The 24222-nt window shown below is 40.0% G+C and overlaps 2 protein-coding genes and 1 long non-coding RNA gene across 10 annotated transcripts in view; 1 reads left to right on the top strand and 2 right to left on the bottom strand.

Annotated features, from left to right (window-relative positions):
• Positions 1-4200, bottom strand: part of LOC141757508 (transmembrane protein 132D-like) — a 44958-nt gene extending 40758 nt beyond the window's left edge. Inside the window, exon 1 of the mRNA XM_074618027.1 lies at positions 3749-4200. Coding sequence (XP_074474128.1) covers positions 3749-3812 — 64 coding nt within the window. The 5' untranslated portion in view covers positions 3813-4200. The remainder of the gene's footprint in view (positions 1-3748) is intronic.
• LOC141757271 (uncharacterized) overlaps positions 1-9333 on the top strand; it is a 71154-nt gene extending 61821 nt beyond the window's left edge. Inside the window, exon 3 of the long non-coding RNA XR_012591613.1 lies at positions 9230-9333. This is a non-coding gene — a long non-coding RNA (uncharacterized LOC141757271). The remainder of the gene's footprint in view (positions 1-9229) is intronic.
• A 7596-nt stretch (positions 9334-16929) lies between these two features.
• rimbp2a (RIMS binding protein 2a) overlaps positions 16930-24222 on the bottom strand; it is an 84531-nt gene continuing 77238 nt past the window's right edge. For all 8 annotated transcript variants that reach the window (XM_074618682.1, XM_074618679.1, XM_074618681.1 and 5 more), the window contains 6 exons: positions 24040-24215; positions 22498-22666; positions 22253-22353; positions 22022-22093; positions 20809-20970; positions 16930-17761 (listed from right to left, as the gene is read on the bottom strand). In XM_074618682.1, coding sequence (XP_074474783.1) covers positions 17525-17761; positions 20809-20970; positions 22022-22093; positions 22253-22353; positions 22498-22666; positions 24040-24215 — 917 coding nt within the window. In that variant the 3' untranslated portion in view covers positions 16930-17524. The remainder of the gene's footprint in view (positions 17762-20808; positions 20971-22021; positions 22094-22252; positions 22354-22497; positions 22667-24039; positions 24216-24222) is intronic.

Genomic DNA, 24222 nt, shown 5'->3' on the forward strand with positions numbered 1-24222 from the left:
CCTTTGATAGTACGAGTGCCTCTCAAAAGTGGGCTAGGAGACGGATTGATCTGCACTTTTGAACGTGAAATGTGAAAAAATAACCCTAAACGTATGAGATCATTAATTTTTAGGACCATCGTAACCGCTGTGTAACGGAGAACATGAAAGGAACAGTTTTATGCTCAGCATTTCTGCCTCACCCCGCCTTTCAAGCAACTGCAAAATCCCGGCTGCTCCCGTCTCTAAAAGTTGAAGAGACTATTTTACATCGTGACCCTCAAAAAGCAAAACCACTGTTAAAACCAGCACTCCTCCAAAGTCATTCACTTCTATGAAGTGCAGATATAACAAGTCTAATGATGGCACTCAATGTAGTTGGACTGATGGGAAAAGAATATACAGTGTCATTTTCTAGTGCATACAATGGAACCAGATGGTAACAGTTATAGTAAATCCACAGGTTGCGTATTAAATGTTTAGCCAAATGACACACTACTGCTGCAAAATGGCTCGATTTCAGGGATATTATATTCTCCATTGTCGTTATCATTTCTAGCACTAAAACACAGGAACACTACATGTACAACTCTTGCTTGCACCAGGGTTATACTCATACGTCGACAGAAATTAAATTTCCCCGATCTCCACGCACTACTTCTATGCGATGCAGTAAAGGGAATGGCAAATGCAGATTCTGAGTGGTTAAAAAGCCTCGCTTGTAACTTCCATGAGATGACTGTTTGTCCCAACAGGACGCTGCGTGTGACAGCTTCCACCTCCTCCTGCCAAAGACCCCTTGGCGATGTGCCATCCTCTGTGTTGAAGTGCTCCAGAATTAATGTGCGAATTTGACTTTCTGTACTTCCCAAAAATAACTCATCGGAATGCAAACGTAAAGGCCTCAGAAGCGGCATATCATTATTTTCTGATTTTCTAACCATATTCTGTGAATACATCTATATGTAAATCAATATTCCTTCTGAAGGCAAAGGAGAACCAGTGAAAAAAAATACAGATGTCAGAGTTGATATTAAAAATGTACTATTCAGAAACGCACACAGGAAAACCGTCTTTTAGATTCCATGCCTGTAGGAGATTCACATTAAAAGGCCAAGGTAGATATTGGCTGCTACACATCACATTTGCATGATATCTGCAGAAATAAGGCAAACCAAAAGTACAAGGAGAGTAAAGGTGATCCAATTGTACATCAATGCTTTATTTCCTGTCTGCTGCTGTAAATCTGTCTACCTGGGGGCGTCAGAACAAAAGTGTAATCGTCTAATTGGATTAAATGAACTGACATTTTATGGTTTACGTTTTATCATCTCCACTAAGGAGATGAAGTTTATCTATGAACAGACCTTTTAAAAGAGTCCCCAGGCCGAGGATAAACTCATTAGATTTTGTTGATGTAGCAGATTATTGGCTTTTAGTCATAAACAGAAGTTAATAGTTAAAACATCATAATCAAGGGACTTGATTCCAAATCCTAGCAAGTTTTATACAGTAGGATAAATAATTCAATTTAGGTTCTAAGGGTTTAAGTTGAGAAATATTCTTTGGCAGAGGTTTGTGCTCTCTAGTTTCATTTTATAACAAGCAGGAGAGAGATGTCTGTATACTTTCAGTTTTCATGTAAAAACAGGACAATAGTTGTCTGCTATAAAGCAGACTGTTATCAGGCCATTAAATAGCGTAACCAGTCACTATAAGCACCATAGATGTGGGTCATTAGGGGCCTACTACGCCTACTACATTGTAAAAGTGAAAGTGAAATTTAAAAGCAACACATTCTAACGTGTAAAATAAAACCACATCTTTAGGTTTAGGCAAAAAAAACAGTTAGGTTTAGGCAGTAAAATTACAACTTCATCAGGTTTACGCAACAAAACTACAACTTCTTTACATTTAGGCAAAACAAACAGTTAGGTTTAGGCAATAAAACTATAAGTTATTTAGGTTTAGGCAACAAAACTACAACTTCTTTACATTTAGGAAAAAGAAACAGTTACGTGTAAGCAATAAAACTACACCTGACTTCCGCTTCTGTTCCTGTCGCAATTACTACACTAGAGGTCGCTGTCATGTTCTTTTATACATTTTTTTGGTGATCTACCATGTGAATGGATGATAAAACCTATTAGTGGGTGTAGTAGGCCCCTCTTCAACCACATCTACGGGGCTTATAGCGACTGATAACGCCTATTTAATAGCCTGACAACAGTCTAATTGGCTGTATAAAGAGACCATGCACAATAATAGACTGGCTGGTACCGTGTCAAGGTTGTAAATCCATCTTGTTAAAAATATATCCTCATAAATCTGGCCCCCGATCACGTCGCAGGGCAGGTCAAAGCGAGCATGTCTGACTGGGAAAGGACATAGTTCATACTGAGATGATGATTGGAAGTAATGCTCACACACTGGCATTGCTAGTAAAACACTGGTCTGTGAGACAAAGTGTGAATGGATGTTTTGGTAAAAAATCATTCGTTAGGATGACAGTATTTTTAGTTGCAGCTTCTGAAAATGAGTCCCACTGCTGCTATACACTGCTGTACATCAGTGAACATATTATTGATCAGCTATTAATGTGCCGTCTGGATCTCCTGAAATGTCTTGACTTGTGATATTAAAAAGAACTCCAATTATAAATGTTAGTTCAACCTCAGACGGGCTCGTTCACACAACAGGCGGCTCATCTGTGACTGGACTGAAAGATAAGCCTTGCCATGCATATTCATGGGTCCCATGCAGGGAAGATATCAAAAGGCTGAACTCTATCACTTAGACACGCATTAAGAGCACAGCTGAGTCCTACACTATAGCAGAAAATACAGCAGTCCCACATATGCATGATGGGAAAAAATGCACACACAGATACCATGCACAGATATAAACCCAGGGAAATCTCAGAAAGTATAGTCTTTCGCATGATACCGGTATCACAGAGAGACAGACAGGCTCACTGGGACTTCATAGCTTCCCGATGCAGGTTATCTTTAAACAAGCAGAGAAACAGCTGTGCAACCACGGCACCAGGCCTCTTTAATCCCACAGATGCACACACTTTCATTTAGACAGAGGGACAATGGACAGAGGTAGTGGCCACAAAATCCTCAAAAATAGGAAAACACAAGCCCTGCGTTCTCATAAAGCCAGGCACCTGAACACATCATTGCAACTTCCAATGTGACCCCATAGTACATATATTTCACAAGTTATACTTATTTTTTTTTTAAATTATTTTTAATTTACTTATTTTTGCTGGTTTTTTTGGTCCTTTCCTTTTTTTTATTCTCTTTTTATTATTATTTTTTGTTTTTGTTTGGTATATGTTTAATTTTTGTTGCTATCGGATTTAATTCATTTATATGTATAAATGTAATTGTTTATGAATTTAACTCTGCTTATTTAATGGTGCAGTATTATTGTTATAGGGATGGGGGGGGGGGGGGGTTATAATTTGTTTATACAATTATTTATTGGATTTTGTACAGAATACCAATAAAAAGACTTTGAGCAAAAAAAAAAATCCCATTCTAAACTCCTATTTTGTGCATGTGAGATTACACCAGAACTTCAATGAGGGATATAAGCAAGATCATATACTCATTTCATCTTCAAACACAAACACAGCTGGAGCCTTTAGGCTATACTTCCAACCCAGTTATTTTCATATATGTTCCCTGTCTGCTCCAACACACACATGACCAATAGATGCATACAAATCAGAGTTCATTAAAGCAGTCAGAGATCTCACCTTTAACAGCTGTAAGAACAGCCACCACTGGGAGCAATGCACGGAGGGCAAAGTTGGGCATCATTTCCGCAAAAGTTGCAGGTTTCTGCTGCTGCGCCCTCCAGGTGCGCACCGACAGACAGCAGGTAAACGTTGGTGACCGTCTGCAGCCGGTTGGAAGAAAGCTACATTGTCTGATGTCCAGTAAAGTTACTTCCTCTGACTGTGGAAGGATCAAGTGAAAACAAACCCGATGGTTTAACTTCCTTTATCCACACAACGCTCCGTCTTGTTGCATCTAGAATAGTTTTTTTGTTCAATCTCTTTTTGGTTCCTCTTGGATGGATGGATGGATGATGTTTTCCTCCAGGAGCACACACAGCAACAGGCAGGCAGGCGGGCACAGCTATTCCCATGATAGAAATCCGTAAACATGTGCCCTCTGTCAGATTAACGAGAAACCACGTGGGTAATCTCGCCGGTAGGGAGAAGAGCTGTGAGCAAATTAAATGCACATGAGGTCAAAGGGATCAGTGGTTTCTCCACGAGTCGTTTTAATGTTGATTTAACGAATTAAAGATGTGATTCTGGGCTGGGAGGTGCATTTATATGCAGGAACACATTAATATTATCATAATTATAATAATAATTATTATTATTATTATTATTATTGTTATTATTATTATTATTATTATTATTATTATTATCATTATTATCATCATTATTATTATCATTATTATTATTATTATTATTATTATTATTATTGTTATTGTTATTATTATTATTATCATTATCATTAGTATTATTAGTATTATTAGTATTATTATTAGACATTACTTGTTATTATTATTTCCTTGCTTATTCATGCAATTTAACAATTTTTTTGTTTTGTTTTTTTAACTATTAAAGTTCTAGTAAATTCATATATCTTCATATTACACTCAGAAGACCTTTGTATTATTATTATTATTATTATTTTATTATTATTAGACATTACTTCTTTTTTCATCGCTTATTTATGCACTTTTACTGTTTTCATTTTTTTCTACTATTAAAGTTATTCTGAGATTATTATTATTATTATTAGACATTACTTCGTCATCGCTTATTTATGCCCTTTTACTGTTTTCTACGTTTTTTTTACTGTTAAAGTTCTTCTCAGAAATTCACAGATGTTCATATTACACTCAGATGGCCTTTGTATTATTATTATTATTATTATTAGACATTATTTATTATTATTTCCTCGCTTATTATGTGCACTTTTACTATTTTTAAGCTTTTTTTCCTATATTGTTAAACCTCTTTTAAGAAATTCACAGATGCCCATATTACACTCAGAAGGCCTTTGTATTAATCGCAACTTTACTTATGTGCCAATTTTTGAGGGGGGTAAAAAAAAAAGAAAGCTCAGTGCAGGTTTTGCCAGCTGTCAACTGCATTCTCTCAGTCCACGGCATCACATGGGATCACAGTGCGTAGGATCGAGCAGATGGATTCAGGCACTATAGCTAAAGCCTCGAGGTGTCACAGAACACTATGCATTTTGGCAACATGGTACAAAGGATCAGCAAACACTCCATGCAAACTCCACACTAAACTGGTGTGAGTCCTGCTAAATCACATAAAAGTTGTTTATTGACAATTTAAGACAAATGGACTTACATAGCGCTTTTCTAGTCTTCCGACCACTCAAAGCGCTTTACACTACATGTCAGTATTCACCCATTTACACACACATTCATACACTGATGGCAGAGGCTACTAAGGTGCCAACTTTGCCCATCAGGATTTAATCTAAATACTCATTCACACACCGATGGCTATGCCTCCAGGAGCAATTTGGGGTTAAGTGTCTTGCTCAAGGACACATCGACATGTGACCCGGAGCAGCCGGGGATCGAACCACCGACCTTCCGATTGGTGGACAACCTGCTCTACCTTCTGAGCCACAGCCGCCCTTAACAACTGCACATATGTGTCCAGTCGACTTTTCAAATAAAGTAAAGAAGAATTTTTCTGTGCTACATCAGGCCTTCAGGCCACATTCAACTTTTTAACATTCTGGTTAATCATGTTTTTTCTTTCTCTCTTTTTATGTGTATCACTTCATCTGCCTTGACCTAAAATCCCATACACTCATTATAACGAGGTACACTGAGCATCAGTGTGAGTTCAAAGCCTGAACTGAAATAGCACGGTGTCTTGTTGCAGTGTGCCCTACAACCATGGGAGACGATAATATGAGCAGTTTTGAGTCTAAGAGAGGGGTTATGCCGTTTAAGCAATCTGCACGGAGACATCGGACAAATAAATGCTGACACAAGATTCACGGTAAAGAAACACCTAGTGTTTAACGAGTTTGGTCAGACCTTCACTTCTCCAGCATCCCCCTAAGTGCATGTTCACTGAAACAAATGTGCTTTACTGGCACAATACGTCTGCTAACTAAACCCACTGTTCCCACTGCCTCAATGGCTGTTTTATTGCGAGGTGGCACCAGTGCCAAGGTGTCAGCATTATGCATGCAGCCATCATTGGCAAATAAACATTTTCTCTCCTGACAGCAGAGGCTGATTAGAATAAATGTGTGCCTTAGAGAGCCATTTTAAATGCCAATACAACTTTGATGAACTAATGGAGTCTGTATTATCGCCGGAGAGGAACTTGATTTAACTGTATGCACATTGCTGTAGTGTTTACAGTGCAGGGTTATAGTACATTGCATTTTGAAGCCACTGGGCTTTAATTTGTGCAGTTTGTGTCTGTACTTTTGGCTGGGTGAGATTATTAAAGCTGACAGTGGCAGAGGCCACAGACTATCGAGTCTGGGAACGTCTCCAGATCTCAGTTGTTGTTCCAGACATGCAACCTGCTGCTGGTGCTATTAGAGATGACGGAGAGGTGGTCCGATAATGCACTGTGTGACTCCAATACTCGATATAAATCGGCTGCCAGGTGGCTCAAAGGTTTGTGGAGGTCATTTGATGTGGAGCAACATGGGTCAAGACCTAAATCCCCCTGGATGTGTTAATTTCTTCTAAAACAGGAGGCTGTGCTTCATTGAGTTGTTGAAACGGATAGATAGCAGGAGAAATTACCTCAGTGGCAACTGTTGGACAGAGCCAAAGCTTAGTCAGGAATTCAGGAAATAGACCATTGACTCTCTTTTTAGCCGCTAGCAGTGAGACTCAAGGGATGGCAATGTCGGTCAGACGGTCAGTCGGTTGATCCTCCACTTTGTTCCAGGCTGAAATATCTCAACGACTGTTGGATGGACTGCCATGAAATGTGGTGCAGATGTTCACGTCCCCCTCAGGGTGAATTATAATCACTTTGGTGATCACTCTACTTCTCCTCTAGCGCCATCGTCGGGTCAAAAATTCAATTTGTCTAATAGTTTGGTTCATGACCAAACACATGCAAAGCTAATGACTTCCTCATCATCCGCAGCTGTACTTGTTCTAAGTGCAAACCAAGGCCTATGGAAAGGAGGCTGGGTCACGGGCGGACATGGGTCTTTGGGTATGGGGTATAACATATGCGCAGTGTAACAGAAGCTGCGGGTGGTGCGTTGCGATTGGCTCAATTTCGGCGAGTGCAGGCGAGATTTTACTGCACATGTGTTCTACCCCCGGAGATATGACGCATGACTCAGCCTCCTTTATATAGGTGGTGCAAACTAGCAAATGTTGGCATGCTAAAACGCTAAACTAAGATGGTGAACACACGTTTAAAATGCATCCAGATTTTGGCTGATGTATCAAGGCTGCATAGAATACATTGTAGAAGTGTCATGCCTGCTATTTCTTCTTTGTCCCCAAAATGTAATCACACTATCCATTTGCATGCATTCTGTCATCAGCTCCAGTATATTTGCTTCCTCAATCATGTGTCATTCATGTCTCTGATGCCACTTATTGAATTGTGTTCAAACACATATCACTTTGGTACTTGCATTTTCAAAATTGGACCTGATTTTCATATCAAAACACGCCGGCAGAAAACACAATCTGCTCTCTGTCTCTCTCCGTTAAACACCCAAAACATGATGATTCAAGCTGGAAGTTTGAATTGACGAAAACATTTTTACATAAAATGAAAACAGCAAGTGTTCCAATAAGAAATATATGAAAAACAATTCACACCGTAATGCTGCTCAGAGGAAAACGACAACAAGTGTGCAATAAAAAGGAACAAAATCAGAAAAATACAACTGACACAAGAGGCACTGTGGAAACTGTGTGTATGAACAAACCAGGACCGATTCTAATATGAAACCTTTCATCTGATCTGTGAGCTGACATCCAGGTGATCTACGACCCGACTCCTCGGCGCACACTGGGGTCACCGTGTGATTAGTAGGTCTATTAACCTTCACTGACGGTAATCCAGCTCACGGATGGATATTGAACTACAGCAATGTTCCATCATAATAATCCTATTGTCTTAACTTTCATCAATCAATCAAACAAGGATTAGGTCAACTCATCCCATCCTGTTGGTGCTGCATCCAGTTGGCATTGGAGCAGAATATTAACAGAAAAGGTGGTTCAACAATACCCAAGACAATTGGATCCATGAGCCTTCATAAAGCCCTCTGAGTGTAAATCATTGCAAACTGCTTCTCTAGTCTCTATTCTGATCTCCAGGGAGTGCTGGGAGTCCAGTCTCTGAACATAAAGCTGCCATTATACCTGTGTATAGTAACACTTGGCACTGCAAGCCAGTCTTTTCAACTCTCGTGGTGCTACAGCTCTGAGGGCTCTCCAGCCAAGTTGTGCCCTCTGTGAACGTCTCCCACTTGGAGCAGTCTCAGCTTGAAGATGAATCACCGAGGTGAGGCACGCGCCCTGGATGGCTTGGCGTCCTCCCCTCGCTGACGTCAGCCAACATTCTTCCGCTGATGACGAATGAATGCTCTTCTCGGAGCACGGAGCACCATAAACATCAGGTTTCCACCCCGGCAGGACGCCTCAAATGAGTTACCGGCCAGGTGGTATATCCTCCCACCGACAGCCTGCCCACAGAGTGCCATGATGGACAGGTAAGTGGCTCGCCTCCGACCACCCGCTGGGAAACGCATTAATGTTCGGATGGATGGAGACACAGGTGGACTACTCAGGTGTGACTAGTGTTTTTTGTTGATAATGCTGAAAAGAGCTGAAAAAGGGTATTATGTCAAATTTACTCTACACAACTCCAGGTCATATAACAGCATCCGGTCGTGTGTTTTATTACTAATTATCCCATAAATGTTTGACTAGTATGTCTCATAATCTCATAATCATTTTAAGAATGCAAAGATAGTATTTGTCTTTTATTTATTATTGACCTCAGAACCAGGGGGCCTAAAAGCTGCAAGGGCCTACATCATTTTAAAGAGGACCTCTTATGCTCATTTTCAAGTGCATACTTGTATTTTGAGTTTCTATTAGAAGCTTTATTTTTCTTATACCTGCTTTGCTCTTTTCACCCTCTGTCTAAAACACTCGATTTGAGCTCTTGCCCCCCCCTTAAAAAAAAAAGCCCAGTCTGCTCTGATTGGTCAGCTGGCCCACTATGTTGTGATTGGTCAAGCGAACCAAACTCTTCAGACTCCGCTCCAGCTCTGCTCTAACTAGCTTTGTTAGAGGGCATACAAAACTAGCCACTAGACAGGTATTATGCAAATGTGTTACTCGGTGACATCACCATGTTACGGAGGAAAAGGCGGGACTTCAAGCAAGGCATTTCAGGCAGTTCAGGAGCAGTGTGGTTTTTGCAGACCTTTTACATGCACAAAAAATGATATAACACAATACACAATACTCGATTGTGATTGGCCAATCACGGCGTTCTACAGTCTGATATTTCTTTATTGCAGACCGCTGCTATGTATAACAGACCGTTGCGATGGACGCAGTTCTGATGTCGGACTCTGGCGGACCATTTTTGTGACAAATTATTCATTTCCTAAGTAAGTAGCCGTGTAATAGGCGCTTTGCGTCGGGGTGCCGTATCGCCCTGTCGGGGGTTTATTTCACAACAATGACCGGCTCGCTGTGCATTATCGCTTACATATGGAATGCCCGTTAACCACATGTAGTTATATGTGAAATTTCAATTTTGTGAAAATGGTGTTCCAAGTTTTTTTGGTAACTAAATGAACTTGTGTTCAATCATAGTGCAACAAACTAGAATAGCTGGCACAAAATGAACCTTGGGACTGGCTGGTAATCCAGCATGGGAGCACTGGTTGGTGTGTGGTAGAATGAAGCTGACATGCAGTAAAGTGCTGTAAACATTGTGGTTAAAAGTAAGATAATACACTCACGTGGTACACAGAGTGGGAGAAAAGGGGGCGTAAATAGGGGCCCAAAGGTAATTTTTGCTTCAGGGCCCTCCATCTGCTTCATTCGGCCCTGTATGTTTGTATCCATAGAAGGATATATAACATAATATATAATAGAAGCACACTATATATGCAAAGTATAGTACCATACACAACCCCCCCCCCCCCCCCATAAACCTTTCTACCACACACTTATTGAGCTGAGGGAAGTTTTAAAAAGTGTTCCCAGAGACTTCAAAAGAAGTCTCCAACTCGTGTCTCGGTATATCAAAGTCAAATTACAATATTTTACCTGGGAGATCCCTGCTGTGATTTTTAGGGCAGGAGGGTCAAACGGACGTTGAGTGTTTAACTGGCACTCTGAAGTTTCCGTGAAATATTCAGAAAGGCCAGCAGAAGATGGATGTCTCCTTGTGCCCCCCTCTGGTGGCGTGGCAGGCAGGACGAAAGCGAGTGATAGAGAGGTTACAACCGGCAAGAATTTTAAACACCCATTGGCCCTCGGGGACTCCGCAGACTTACAGCTCAATATAGATCTGTTGGATAGCGAGGGAAAATAAGGGCAAGAGCGAGCGGAAGAGGAGGAGAGGAGAGGAGGTGGCGGATAGGGGTGGGAAAAAAGGAAGGGAGGGGAGTGGGAGAGGAAGGACAGAGAGGGAGGAGAGGATAGGGCAAATATATTAGAAGCAACAAAACAAATATTCATTGATTTACAAATTCAATCTTCTTTCTCTCCCGCCTCCCTGTGGATGTTCCAGCATAACCCCACTTAAACGCTGCAGTATTCTCTCAGTCTTTGAGGTTCAAATCAACATTAAAGTTAAGCAAATGGTAAAAACAAATATGCATATAGAGGAGCGTATGAAGAAGAAGGAGCACGCTGAATGACTTTTTCCCCAAGTTCAACCCTATACAGACATTTTATGATGTGAAATTTGTGTCTGTGTGCTCGTGGTGACTGTGTTGACATCAGCAAATGTTCAATCAGACGATTAAATACATTGATGAGACCGAGGTTTGTCACTTTCTGTATTGCATCCCTCACTGCAGTCTTCACAGCCACCGCCCAACTGAAAAGCACTGCTGCCCTCCAGAGGATTGTGGTGTAACAACGTGGCGGCCGGTCTGGTAGTTGAATGAATACACCAACGTGTTACTGATAAGAAAATAATAAAATGAAACAAATGGTAAGATATTTTGGCTGTTGTTTTTTTATGGTAATTAGTTTTTTATTTGAAGGAATAATTCCCCCAGAGCGCTGACTTCAAATCTGCTTGCCTCTCATTTGGTTGTTCCTTGCCTTCATGTAAATTTGGTGGACACAGTGAGGCGTGTGTCTGGTAACATAGAGATATAAAACAGGAGGAAGTGGGGAGAGAAGAAGTGTAGTTACAAAGAATATACAAATTTTACCTCTCCTTTATGGACTTAGAGAAATAAGAATTTGTTAGATGTGTTATTTCTTATTTCAGACTTCAGAAATGCAGCCGATTAGCCTGTTATCGGGGCATTAAAAGGGCGTTATCAGTGGTTTGAGTCTCATATATAGATGTGGGTCAGAATGGGGCCTGCTACACCAACTGGTAGGTTTTGTCATTTATTCACATGATCGACAACAACAAACAAAACGCACTTTGCCTCCCATGTGAAACCAACAAAGTTAACAAACATTAAGTTTCACTTTCACTTTTGAAACGGTTATTTAAGCCAAAACATGATCTTATTCCCTAAACTTAACCAGGTCATTTTGTTGCCTAAACCTAAAGAAGCATTTTTGTTTGTTTGTTTTGTTTGTTTGAAAACGCAACATTTCATTCAGTTTTTACAACGCTTTAGAAGTTGGTTTTAAGTTTCGCTTTCACTTTTACCACGTAGTAGGCATAGTAGGCCCCTACTGACCCACATCTATGACGCTTATTGTGAGCAATAATTCACATTTAATGTGCAGAATGACACAAATGAATCACATCTGAGCATCTTTGTTGGATCTCAGACTTTGAGAGCTTTGAGAACTCTAATTGTTTAAATGTCATTCAAGACTTTCAGACTTCTTTCAGTTGGAGAGAGTTTGAAGTCACGGATGAGAGTCAACATCTGTTACACTTCAGATCTCATTTAAAAACAGCACTTCACTTACTTCTTGTTGTTGTTGCATTGAAACCAAGTCTGTCCAACGTCTCGTTAATTAGAAATCTAATTTTTACTGACAGTCAGTCTCGTTGTTTGCGAACTGCCAAGCAGGCGTTGTCACCATCCCTTCAGCTTTTTGGCCCTGGTGTGATGGTGGGCAGGATATGATTTGTTGTGATGTTCTGGGCTGAATGACAGTCTACCACGAGAAGAAAGTTAAATTTAGATAAAAATGTAATGCAGTAGTAGGGAGTATAATAAATGTTGCATAAAATGTCATCAAAATGTTACTCTCATCCTGTTATTGTCATTCATTAATGAGCGGGAGGCGTCAGATAATTTCCTAAAACTGATTTAGGGATTTTCCATCCACACAACCACTTGTTGCAGCCGATTACAACCTGGGGTCATGATTAAATCAGACAAATGGATGTGGATGTGCCATTAAGTGACCTGTGAAATAAATGATCTATTTTCGGACTGTGCAGCGTACAGTATGTGCCGTAATTGCCAGCAAATCCACAGAGAAACCTCTGGAATACATTTGACTGCACCCATTGGGACACAGTTTCTATTGACAAGAATTATGCCTCCACTGAGAAGAAGATACACATATTGTTCTGCAGATGGCTATTGATCCTGATATACAAACCCGAGTTATATCACTAAAATGTGCCCGTCAGAGGATTTATATATAGTATACTGTATGTGCAACTTCAGATTCATACATTGTGCTAATCTCAGATGCTGCATATCTACATATATTTAAGTGATTTAAAAAAAAATAAAACGTCTCATTAATTTGTGTGACACTGTGATGATTAAAAATCCAGGATAGACATCAGTCAGGTGCATCAATCCAGGATATGAAAAGATGATCGGAAATTAATTATTAATCAGAATTAATTATATAGCTTTAAAGATTATTATGATAATGTAATAGTGGGTTGATTCTTATCAGGAAACTTCATTTCTGTTCAGGTGTGAATTCAGCTACCAGACTCAGAATAGTGACTCATTCACTCGCTCCATGATACATACAGCAAAAGACAGCTGAAGTCAGTTGAGGGATGGTCACTTAAAGGGGACATATCATGAAAAACTCACTTTTTCAGTGCTTGTGCACTTACATTTCGTCATCTGGAGTGCTTACCAATGCACAAAATGTGAAATAAGACAACCCAGTTAGTTTTTTTGACGGCTGCCTAGATCATAAAACATGTGATTCAACAAGCCATTCAGATTTGGCTCCCCTTCCTCAGCCGGTTAGACTGTTATCAGGTCATTAAATGGGCGTTATCAGTGCTTATAAGTCTCATAGATGTGGGTCAGAAGGGGCCTGCTACACCCACTTGTAGGTTTTATCATCCATTCACATGGGCGATCCCCAAAAGAAGGAATAAAAGAAGATGCCAGCAACCTCTAGTGACCATGGTAATTTTGACAGGAGCAAAAGCGAAAGTCAGATGTTGTAGTATAGATGGCATGAAACTCTACATGGAGTGGAAGATAGGGTTGATGGATGGGAAACGTAGTAGGTGTAGCAGGCCCCTACGGACCCACATCTATAAGGCTTCTAACGACTGATAACGCACATTTAATGACCTGATAACAGTTGAATCGAGTGCCTTCCTATGTCACATGCTGGCTCATTAGAATATACTGACCCCCATCCACCCATAGCTTGAGAACTACCTTTGCAAAGGTGCGTCATATATTTCTCGCAAGCCAATCAGAGCAGACTGGGCTTTTTCGGGAGGGGGGTCTTAAAGAGACAGGTGCTTAAACGAAGCATTTCAGACAGAGGGTGAATACAGGTATATTAAGATGGACAGTATGAGAAAAAATTTGGTTTTTTTTTTATATTAAAGCATGTAAACATGCTCTAGTAGAAAACCCAAATAAAAGTATGAACCTGAAAATTAGCATATGTCCCCTTTAAGTGGGTCCCCAGATGACCAGAGTCACTTACTAACATTTGTTTTGTATACTGTATGTCAAAGGTCAGAATCACACAAGGTTGAATATTTCCTGCTGTATTAAATACAACCTGATCTGCCCCCTTCAGTGAAAACACATAGCATGCAAAAATGAATATGTAAACAACGATTTTCTAAAAAATATCAAATTTAATTTGGTTATAAAAGTTGTATTTTTTTTTCACATGCACACCCACACATAATGAATCACCATAAATACTGTCCAATGATTTCTCTTTTTCTTTTTTTCCTTTTTTAAACTTTGATTCACAAAGCAAGCACATACGGTGGACTGATACATCTGATTTCAAAGGACACTATGGAGAATGCTTGCAGTCGGTTACAGGGAGAGGGAACCTCAGTGCACTAACAAAAAGGCTGTCGTAAAATCAAGTAGAAACATTTATAAATTATCTACAAATGGATCAAAGTACAAAAGAGCTACAGCGTTTTAGAGACACTACACCCATTCGCAAGTGAATGATTTGGTATTGGGATGTCATGTTACAGTAATTCAACGTTGTGACTTTGTGAATGAGAAACTATACATGAACAGCTTTGGAACAAAAAAGCATGTAAACCTATTGCCAGCCAAACTTCCTTACATTCCATTTTGGCAAACCCTCTCTTGTCATTGCATTTAATCAATAATATTAATAAATAATGAGGAGAGAGAACCCTCAAGTGCAACTTGACAATAAATAGGATAGTATGGATATTTAAAACTAAACAGAGATTTTTTAATTATTAAAGCTATGAGACACACTATCCTTTCCGTCAGTAATTGAGTTTTTTTAGTCACCTCCACAGCACACAATGTTGGTACAGTATTCCCCTTAGTAATCCAAGTTATTATACTTGCTTTCAAAAATGAAATTCCCACTTATAATCTTGTACAATTACCACACAGTGACTGTCTCCTCGAAAGCCAAAAGCTGAGCCGTAGGACAGTGGTTTGAGTTGTGTTCAGGGCACCGGATAAATACATTTGAACTGCTGTGACTGTATGTGATCAGTGAGATGGAAGGATTCCATTTAGAATTGGATTTGCTCTCCAACTACAGGTTTTTTCCAATTTTACCTGGATGTGAAAACTAGCAGAAAACTTTTCAAAGGTTGAATTTGAAAAGTATGGCCGCAGAAGGATATGTGAAAGTTGAAAGTTCTTGCTGATTGTAAGATAAAGTTTGTGAATTGAATTGGAACTGAACACTGAAAGAAAAAGACATTCAAACAAGTAAAAACTAATTCAATTTAAAAAAAAAAAAAAAAAATGAAATGCTGTCATTTGATTTTACTAACCACATAGAACAATTAAAGCTGCAGTGTGTAGGATCTTGCGACATCTAGTGGTGAGGTTGCAGATTGCAACCAACTCAAACCCGTGTGCCAAGCGTGTAGGTGATCTGTAGTCTAAACACGAGAACGCGAAAATGTGAAAATGCGAAAACACAAATGGCCCTTTCTAGAGCCAGAGTTTGCTTTGTCCTCTCTGGGCTACTGTAGAATATGGCGGTCGACTCCGTGAAGAGGACCCGCTCCCTATGTAGATACAAACGGCTCATTATAACGTAACAAAAACACAACGATTCTTATTTTCAGGTGATTATACACTAAAGAAAACATACTTATTAATAAATTCCAATTTCTGCCAATAGATCCCCCTAAATGTTAGACCCTGTTCCTTTAATTCAGATTTCAGTATTTTCTCACTCCAGCACATTTATCTTTGAAAAAAAAGACACATTTTGGAGCTTTTTTACACTGACAATGAATGTCAGTGTGACAGCCTGCAGGATATTAAGTAGTTTCCACTGATCTGATTACATTTTCTCGTGCAAATCTTTTAGAGGAATTATGCAAATAGCTTTGTTTGTTTCTGAAGACTTGATTAAACATATGAAACATTCAGTGAGTCAACAGACTAAATGGAGCGACAACAGAATATCGACATTACTGATTAGTGTCTCCAGACTCTGGCTGAGTACATGTGACTTATTTCATAAATTGTTATATTGTCCAAGATCATGAGAAGACAGTAAAAATCTGCTATGTACCAGATTCCCTTTAAATGTATATGAGCTGTGTTAACTTGTTATGGTATAGTCCTTATGTACTGTAAGTACAAGTTGTGTAGAGCATAAAACGAAAATGTTGAGTAAGTTAGTATTCAGGTAGATGAAACGGAACCAGTGAGCGATGCACATCTTGACATTTTTGATTTGTAATTTCTATGAGGCTTGAACGCGGCCCTCTATATCGACATGAGACAACGAAACCGAGCAGTGCACAGGCAATGGAGGTAGCAGCACATCACTGCACAAAAACATGAAAGGTGCAAAAACATGAATGCATCACACACTGCCTCACACACACACAGGCACACAAAACATGTCTTTTTACCAATCAAAAACACCCACCTTTGTGCAATAGGAAGACAGACACAAAATTTTGTCTTGAACTAGGCGTTTCATGACAGTTTGACAGCGAGGACGACAAACATCTCTTATTTTAATTTTCAAAAAATTGACAAAGCACAAGCGACCCGTCATGAAACAAAAAGAACAACCTGGTGTGAAATCAACCGCTCATATTGTTTTCATAAAGGCCACTGAGACAGCCGAGCGTCTCTGACGTTAATGCCCTGTTGCCAATCTGCTATTCTTTTCTTTCATCACAGAAAAACTCCACTCTGATGAAATCACAGGTACAAGTGGAAATGTTTCTTTTCTTCCCACGTATGCTACCGCCCCTCTATGATATTGCACTGAATAAAGCCTTTGTGTTAGCAGCCAGCATTACTTCACAGAATGCCTTGATAACAGTGTAGTCTGTTTGAGATTTTCTTAGAGGAGTATGGTCTCTGTTTCCTTGTAGTGACATCAATACTCCACAAAAAAAAATGTTTTTTTCTTTTTTGCTGAGGAAAAAAAGAAACTTAGATGTAACCAGATGCTTTGTTTTCACAGCTACCCTGCTTGGAACAAATGATTTTCTTTGACTAATGATAAAGAAAAAGAGAAAATATACATGTCATGAAAATCCTAGTTTTTTTTTTTTTCTTTTTAAGTCATCCGTTGATTTAAAATACATCACAGTAATATGTTTTTGTGTCTGCAGGTGGCCTCTCTCTCTTGATTTTGGCACTGCACTGTACATAATTTACTTGATTTGTATCCATCACCGCACATGAATAATTGTATTATATTAAAATAGGCTCACGCAGTTCCAGGAGTCAAAGCTCACATCCTCTCTGTCATTGTGTTGTTGGATCAGAGTTGATTGTATGGATGCAATATACAGAGCCCAAGCATGTGCACGTATTGTACATGTATGCCTTTTTTTTTTCTTCTTTTATTTCACGGGGGAGAGTCTCTTCAGGAGCTTCTTCCCCTTGGAAAGTAGTCCTTTCTTCTTCTTGTTCGCCAGATCTTGGTCCCGAGGGTCCCGGGGCTCCAGCGGGAGGTGGGGGACCCTCGTAGGGCTGAGGGGCCTCATGGTGCCTGGGAGGAGGGGCCGGACAATCGGGGACGGCGCTCGGACGACGGGCGTGGCGTCGTTATCGACCGCGTCGGTGGTTTCTGTGGTCACCTGGGGAGAGAGGCGATGGGGGGAAGGTGTGGAGGCATGGAGCAGCGGATTACAAGAGAAGCAACACTTTCACACCGCAGACTAAGAATATATCTGTCTGTCTGTCTGTCTGTCCATCTGGCTGAGTTCTTCATCAAACTCTACTCTCAATGCAGAAGGCAGTGTGGTGAAAATTGCAAAACTCCATTGCTCGTTTTGTATAATAAGCTGTGTCAGCTGATTAGACTGTTGTCAAGCCATTAAATAGACGTTATCAGTCACTATAAGCCTCATAGATGTGGGTCAGTAGGGGCCTACTACACCCACTAGTAGGTTTTTATCATCTATTCACATGGCAGATCACCGAACACAACAGCGACATCTAGCGACCGTAGTAATTATGTCAGCGAGGTGAGGGGCTGTAGTATAGACAGCCTGAAACCCCATGTGCGTTCCAATACCCATACTACCGTACTATTTGGTATCCTAGAAAAATATTTAAAATGTCCCAATACATGGCATGTCAAATGCAGTATGCTAAAAATATCAGGATGTCCTACTACGTTGAGTCGCATTTTACAGCATGCAAGCCTGCATGCTTTTCTGGCTATTCTGACCCACAATCCTCTGCACAGCGGATATGTGAGCAAGAGGGTCAAAGTTCAAGGCGCAATGTTGTGACTGAATGCAACAGTGCGTACTAAAAGCAAAAAGAAAAAGTATGCGATTTGGAACGTAGCCTCCATCTGGGGTGGAGGTCGGGGACGATTGATGGGAAACCAACAACGTTGTCTTTGTGTTCACAAGCGTCAAGTTTCACTTTCACTTTGGAAACAGTTATTTTAAGCCACGATGTTTTTTACTAAACCTAAGTGGTTTTGTTGCCTAAACTGTTTTAGTTTGTGCTCAAAACGTGACGTTTCATTCAGTTTTACATGTTAGAACATGTTGCTTTTAAGTTTCGCTTTCACTTTTACAACATAGTAGGTGTAGTAGGCCCCTGATGACCCACATCTATGGTGCTTATAGTGACTGATAACACACATTTAATGGCCTGATAACAGTTGAATTGTGTTTGAGTTTTCTAAAACCTCTACACAGCTGAGGTGGATTCACTGAACACATAATGAACAAATGACCCACTGACTCAATGATGTCTTACTTGCTTTTTGTTGCTTGATTGTACTTGGTGAGAGACACAACTGATGCATGGTACATGTATCAGATGGCTATCTAGCACAATGTGTATTTTGATGCCGATTTTAAAAAGCTGAAAATCTAGGAAGAAGTTAGAAGAAGAAGTTAGAAGTTCGAAGAAGTTCGAAGAAGAAGAAATTTCTAATTTTACAGAATATTAACAGGCACCATCATTATATAGATACAGATTTTTGCATATGATTCTAGCTTTAGTTCAGTTTCTAGTTAAGATTTTAGTCATTTATGGCTGCTGTAACTGCTGCGATTTCCCTTTGGGATTAATAAAGCTCTCTGTCTATCTATCTATCATAGTTTCATAATTAAATTAATTAGTGAAATTAAATTCACACACACACACACACACACTGTACATATGTAGAAGAAACACTGAGGAGGAAGCCATCAAATGTTGAGCACGACATCAGCACACCACAGAGCCGCAGAAGTCCACCATCAGTAGGCCATGAGGGAACATACAGTACAGTCATCTACAGTACAACACCCAGGGACACAACTGTAGATACCAGGCTTCTCATCTAATGCAGCAGCGGGATGCACAGCGATGCCTTTTGTAGTCATCATCAGTAAGATGGTAAGTGGAATTTCAGATTTAAGGAGTCTAGATTTCTCTGGTCCAAATTGCCAGTGATGTATCATAAATATACAGCCTTTGATGCTATTCAGTATTGTGAGGCCAAAATTATGAAAATTTTTCCCATTTCGATATAAATATGTATATATTTGAATCATTTCGGTAAACCAAGATCTGATACGTCACCGTGAAGAAAACAGAGCATGACAGACACACTTGACAAGTTCTTCCATAATGGTCCGTGACCACAGGCTGTGTGCATTAGAGCCGTGAGTTTGGTATCTCAAGTTGCCGACTTACTGTACAAGGCAGACAGAGCCATTTATGGTGTGAAATGAACAATCTTCTTCTGTTTGTTTGTTTTGTTTTGCCAAGCGGGTGAGGAAAAACAAAAAAGAAATCAGATGTGGCAGCATAGTCACCGTCGCTAAAAGAAACCCACACCACTATGAAAACTGAAAAACAACAACAACAACAACAGCAACACCACCACAGTGAACACAGAGCGCAAAAAAAGATTGTTTTTAATATCCAATTTTTTTCCTTTTATTGTTCCATTGTAACAATACAGTATGGATGTTATCGGTGCTGCGATTATTTTTTGTCTCTGGAGCTCGGAGCAAACACGGCGTATCCACTGTCAACAGGGCTGAAAAATAGATTTGATGTGTGCGTAATATACATAAAGAAACAAAGCCTCTGTAAGGAAATACAGCAGTCGAGCCAAGAAAGTTATTATAAAATGTATCAAGTATGAAAAAGGCATGCTTTTCTCTCTTTTTTATCTTCTCTCAAATGATTTCAGTGTCATTGGGTAGCCATTGTAATGTGTTAATAAAGCACTTATTATTATACACAATAACCACAATTTGATTTTTGTGTTTCAGTGCAAAGAGGTACCAAATTATCTTGTGTAAGGAATGAGTTTTCAAGTCCTCCTTAACCAGTGCTACATGCATAAATCACCCGCAGAGCTCCCACAGTCTATCCTCTCTCTGTCCATGTCAGGCTTTGCTTCTTCCTTTCTCTGAGACTCAGAAAGGTGTTAACACTGGATTTTTTTTTTGTCCCCTGTTCCAAAGGGCGAGGAAGGGAAGCGGGAAAGGGGAGGGGGGTTGTAAGTTTGTATAGAGTCACCACTGTCACCACATGGACAAACACACACAATGAACAGCACACAGACGGCAAGTGGAGGAAGCGAGAGACGGAAATCAAGAGAGAGAGGACGGAGGATGGATGAACACAGGGCCTAGCGCTGAGAGCGGCGATGATGGTGTACCCGTTTGCCCTCCGAGACGGCGGCGGAGTTGGCGGGGGGCCGGCTGGCAGGCTCTTCCTGGGGGTAGTGGGACGGGGTATCGGTCAGATACACCTCCACGTCATCAGGCACTTCTTCCAGGAAGTTAGAGGGAACCAGACCGCGGTGGCCGTTGATCTCACCCTGTTTGATGGAAATGAGGAGAGGAGACAAGTGGCTGAGCATGATGCATGACATACTGTATACACAACATGTCATATGGATGCACTGTTTAGGCTCTAATTCCCAGTATTGTTCTTCTAAGGTTTATTCAACTTCTTCAACTATTTCTTCCGTATGTTTTTTGCTGTTTAACTAGTCCTGCATACTTTTAGCTACAGAAACCGTTCAACTATCAAAATATTCATTCTTTAAGGACATTAGTGCTATGACTTATCTTGTTTCAACTATTTACACTTTTTAAAATATTAAGCTTTTTCCACATTTTTTTTACAATGTAACTCAATAGAGAACATTTTCAAATCCTCTTAAACCTACTCCACTCCACGCTCGCCAAATCCACCAGACTCCATTGAAAAAAAATTTAATTTTACCTCACAGAACACGGTTAGCTTGTTTGTGGTATTGTGTGACTTTGGTAAATCTGAACTAACCAAAATCACACAATAACACAAACAAACTAATAGATCGAGGCAACGGTAGACGAGCAACTCCTGTGTTCTGGGTTGTAAAATTACTGTTTTTTTCAAGGGAGTCTTGTTGCTTTGGCGAAAGCATAGATAACGGCCTAAGTTCCCAGTCGGAAACATAGACTGTATATCTCTCTCACAGCAAGGTAACGCGGCAAAAATATTCTAAATACAGCATACACTGATATTGATTTTTTAGGAGGCCTTTTAGGTGGCTTAAATATGTTTTGTTGTTGCCCCCATCCACAGCAGTATGTTGCTTTGCTTCCATGCCGGTAGTCCTGTCTGTTTCTCCAGACTGGGGGCACACCAACCATCATCTACTGGAGGTAATACACTGGCTATGGATAAGTACCTTATACAACCCCACTTCAAAAAAATCTGAATTATCCCTTTAACACCCAGGAAAGACCTGTATGTTAAATGTTCCACATTGAGGGCTAATTTGCTTACTTTCTGAAAGTTTCATGAGAATATTGAAACCACTCTCTAAAGTCTGTATGAAGTGTTGATTAGAAAAGCAAACATGGCCAAGTGGCACTCACATAATAGAATCCGTCTTCATCAATATCTCCAAACACTGCCATGATGTCACCAGCACAGAAGGTCAGCTCAGCCTATCAGGAGACGGACACACAGAAAGGGATATGCAGGGAATGCGATCCAAGTCCACTATGCCTTAATCTGTTATGTCTTTATTTGTTTATGTGTGTGTTTATCATCTGATACAGCACTTCCTTCGATCTGTAAATATGTTTGTGTGTCCTTAGTGATACCTCGACATCAACATTAGGGGAGCTCTCTCGGGGGTCGTAGTCGTACAGAGCCACCATCCTCCTCGAGGCCTGATCTCGACGCTGGCCTCTTCTGTTCTGCTCTGGAAATCAATAATGGATGGAATTTTTAAAAGAAAGTATTTCATCTCGTGTTTTCTTTCACAATCAAACTTTTCAACCCCACTGTTCCATAAACTGGTACAGATCTTGACTTGTTCATGAGAGTGAATATGCCTGCGTAATACCTATTCTGTCCACAGGGGTGCTGAGTGGCAGGAAGCCCTGTTTGATGAGCTGGTCCATTGTCTCCTCGTCCTCGGCTCTGATCTCTGACACCATGTTGCAGGGGATCAGCCCCATCCTGCCTCTCACTTCTCCTCTGTAAAACCCATCTGTGTCTTTATCACCGTACACCTGTCGAACAAGAGAGGAAAAGAGGGACGTTTAGAGCTCCCAAAACACTTCTTCTGTTATGATGACTGGATAGATAGATGGATAGATGGATAGATGGATAGATGGATAGATGGATAGATGGATAGATGGATAGATAGATAGTAACTTTATTGATCCCGAGGGAAATTCAAGTTTCCAGCATCACAGTTCCATAGTGCAAACATGTTAGTAAAGAGGAGATGAAGAAAACTGTTAAAACTGAATATAGTTCAGGGTAACAACTGAGATACAGGACTATTAAAAATGTGAATATGGTGCAAAAAGTGATATAGTGCTGGATAATAAAATATAGGAGATATACAGTAGAGACCAGGGGATTAAGAAATGTCAAATATGGAATATAATGCGGGATGAGAATTGAGAATTGAGGTAGAGTTTTTAAAAAAAATTTACTAAAATTTAAAGAATGAGGTCCCTCGTGAAAAAATTCAACAGTACAGACTGCAGTACAGTCATGCCAGTTATTTTCATGTTTTTTTCAGATATGCTCTAGTTTAAAGGGGACCTATTATGCTTTTGTGCTTTTTCCCTTTCCTTTAGTGTGCTTTTTGTAGTGTAGTTTTTGTGCATGTAAAAAGGTCTGCAAAGTTACAAAGCCCAACATCCACACCAAAGGGCGTTACGAAACGTCTTGCTTGAAGTCTTTTCTTCTGTAACGTGGTGATGTCACCAATTAACACATTTGTGTTTCAGACAGAGGGTGGAAAGAGGTGCTGCAGCACAGCCGGTATGAGAAAAGTAAAGCATTTTTTGAACGTTACAGCATGTAAACATGCTCTAGTAGAAACCCCAAATAGTAAAAAGTATGCCACCTGAAAATTTGCATAATAGGTCCTCTTTAAGAAGAGGGCTTTTACAAAATACATCTTATTTTCAGATGAACATGGTTCATTTTAAAGATCCATTCCAGAACAATTTGTAAATGTTATCATTTTTTATGACTATGGTGCACCACTGACCCATATTGTCAGTTGCTACAAGTGTACAAATGTGATTTTTTTTTGTTTTATTGTAAAAAAAAAAAAGAGTTTGAAGGCTGATCAAAGATTTAAGACTGCAGAGAAACAATTTTACTGACAGCTAGTCTATACATCTTGAAAAACAAACAATAATGAAGTCAGCATGAGAGAACTGTATTAAACTGAACATATTTTCTGCAGCTACTGCACACTAAAATAACCAATTTATGACACTAAATATTTCAGGAATATAGTGTTTGTCCATGGCCAAAATGCAGCAAACAACTATCTTATAGTTTGGATTCACCTTAAAGATAAATAAATGCACAGAGGAAGACAGCGGTACATCAATGTATCTGAATTGTAAATTCCCACCCTAATGATCTGCCCCTCTTTGAAGGGCAGCTCCTCGTCAGCTGCATCCGGGTTGGGGGACATGGACAGAGGATCGTAGTCGAAGAGGGCCACAAAGATCCGGAAGGATTCCTCAGGCTCCGACTCGTCGTAGTACGTGGGAGAGCGACGATCCCGATCCCGATCCCTGTAGCCATCTTAAAA

This window comes from Sebastes fasciatus, chromosome 19, assembly GCF_043250625.1.
Source record: "Sebastes fasciatus isolate fSebFas1 chromosome 19, fSebFas1.pri, whole genome shotgun sequence".
NCBI lineage: Eukaryota > Metazoa > Chordata > Actinopteri > Perciformes > Sebastidae > Sebastes > Sebastes fasciatus.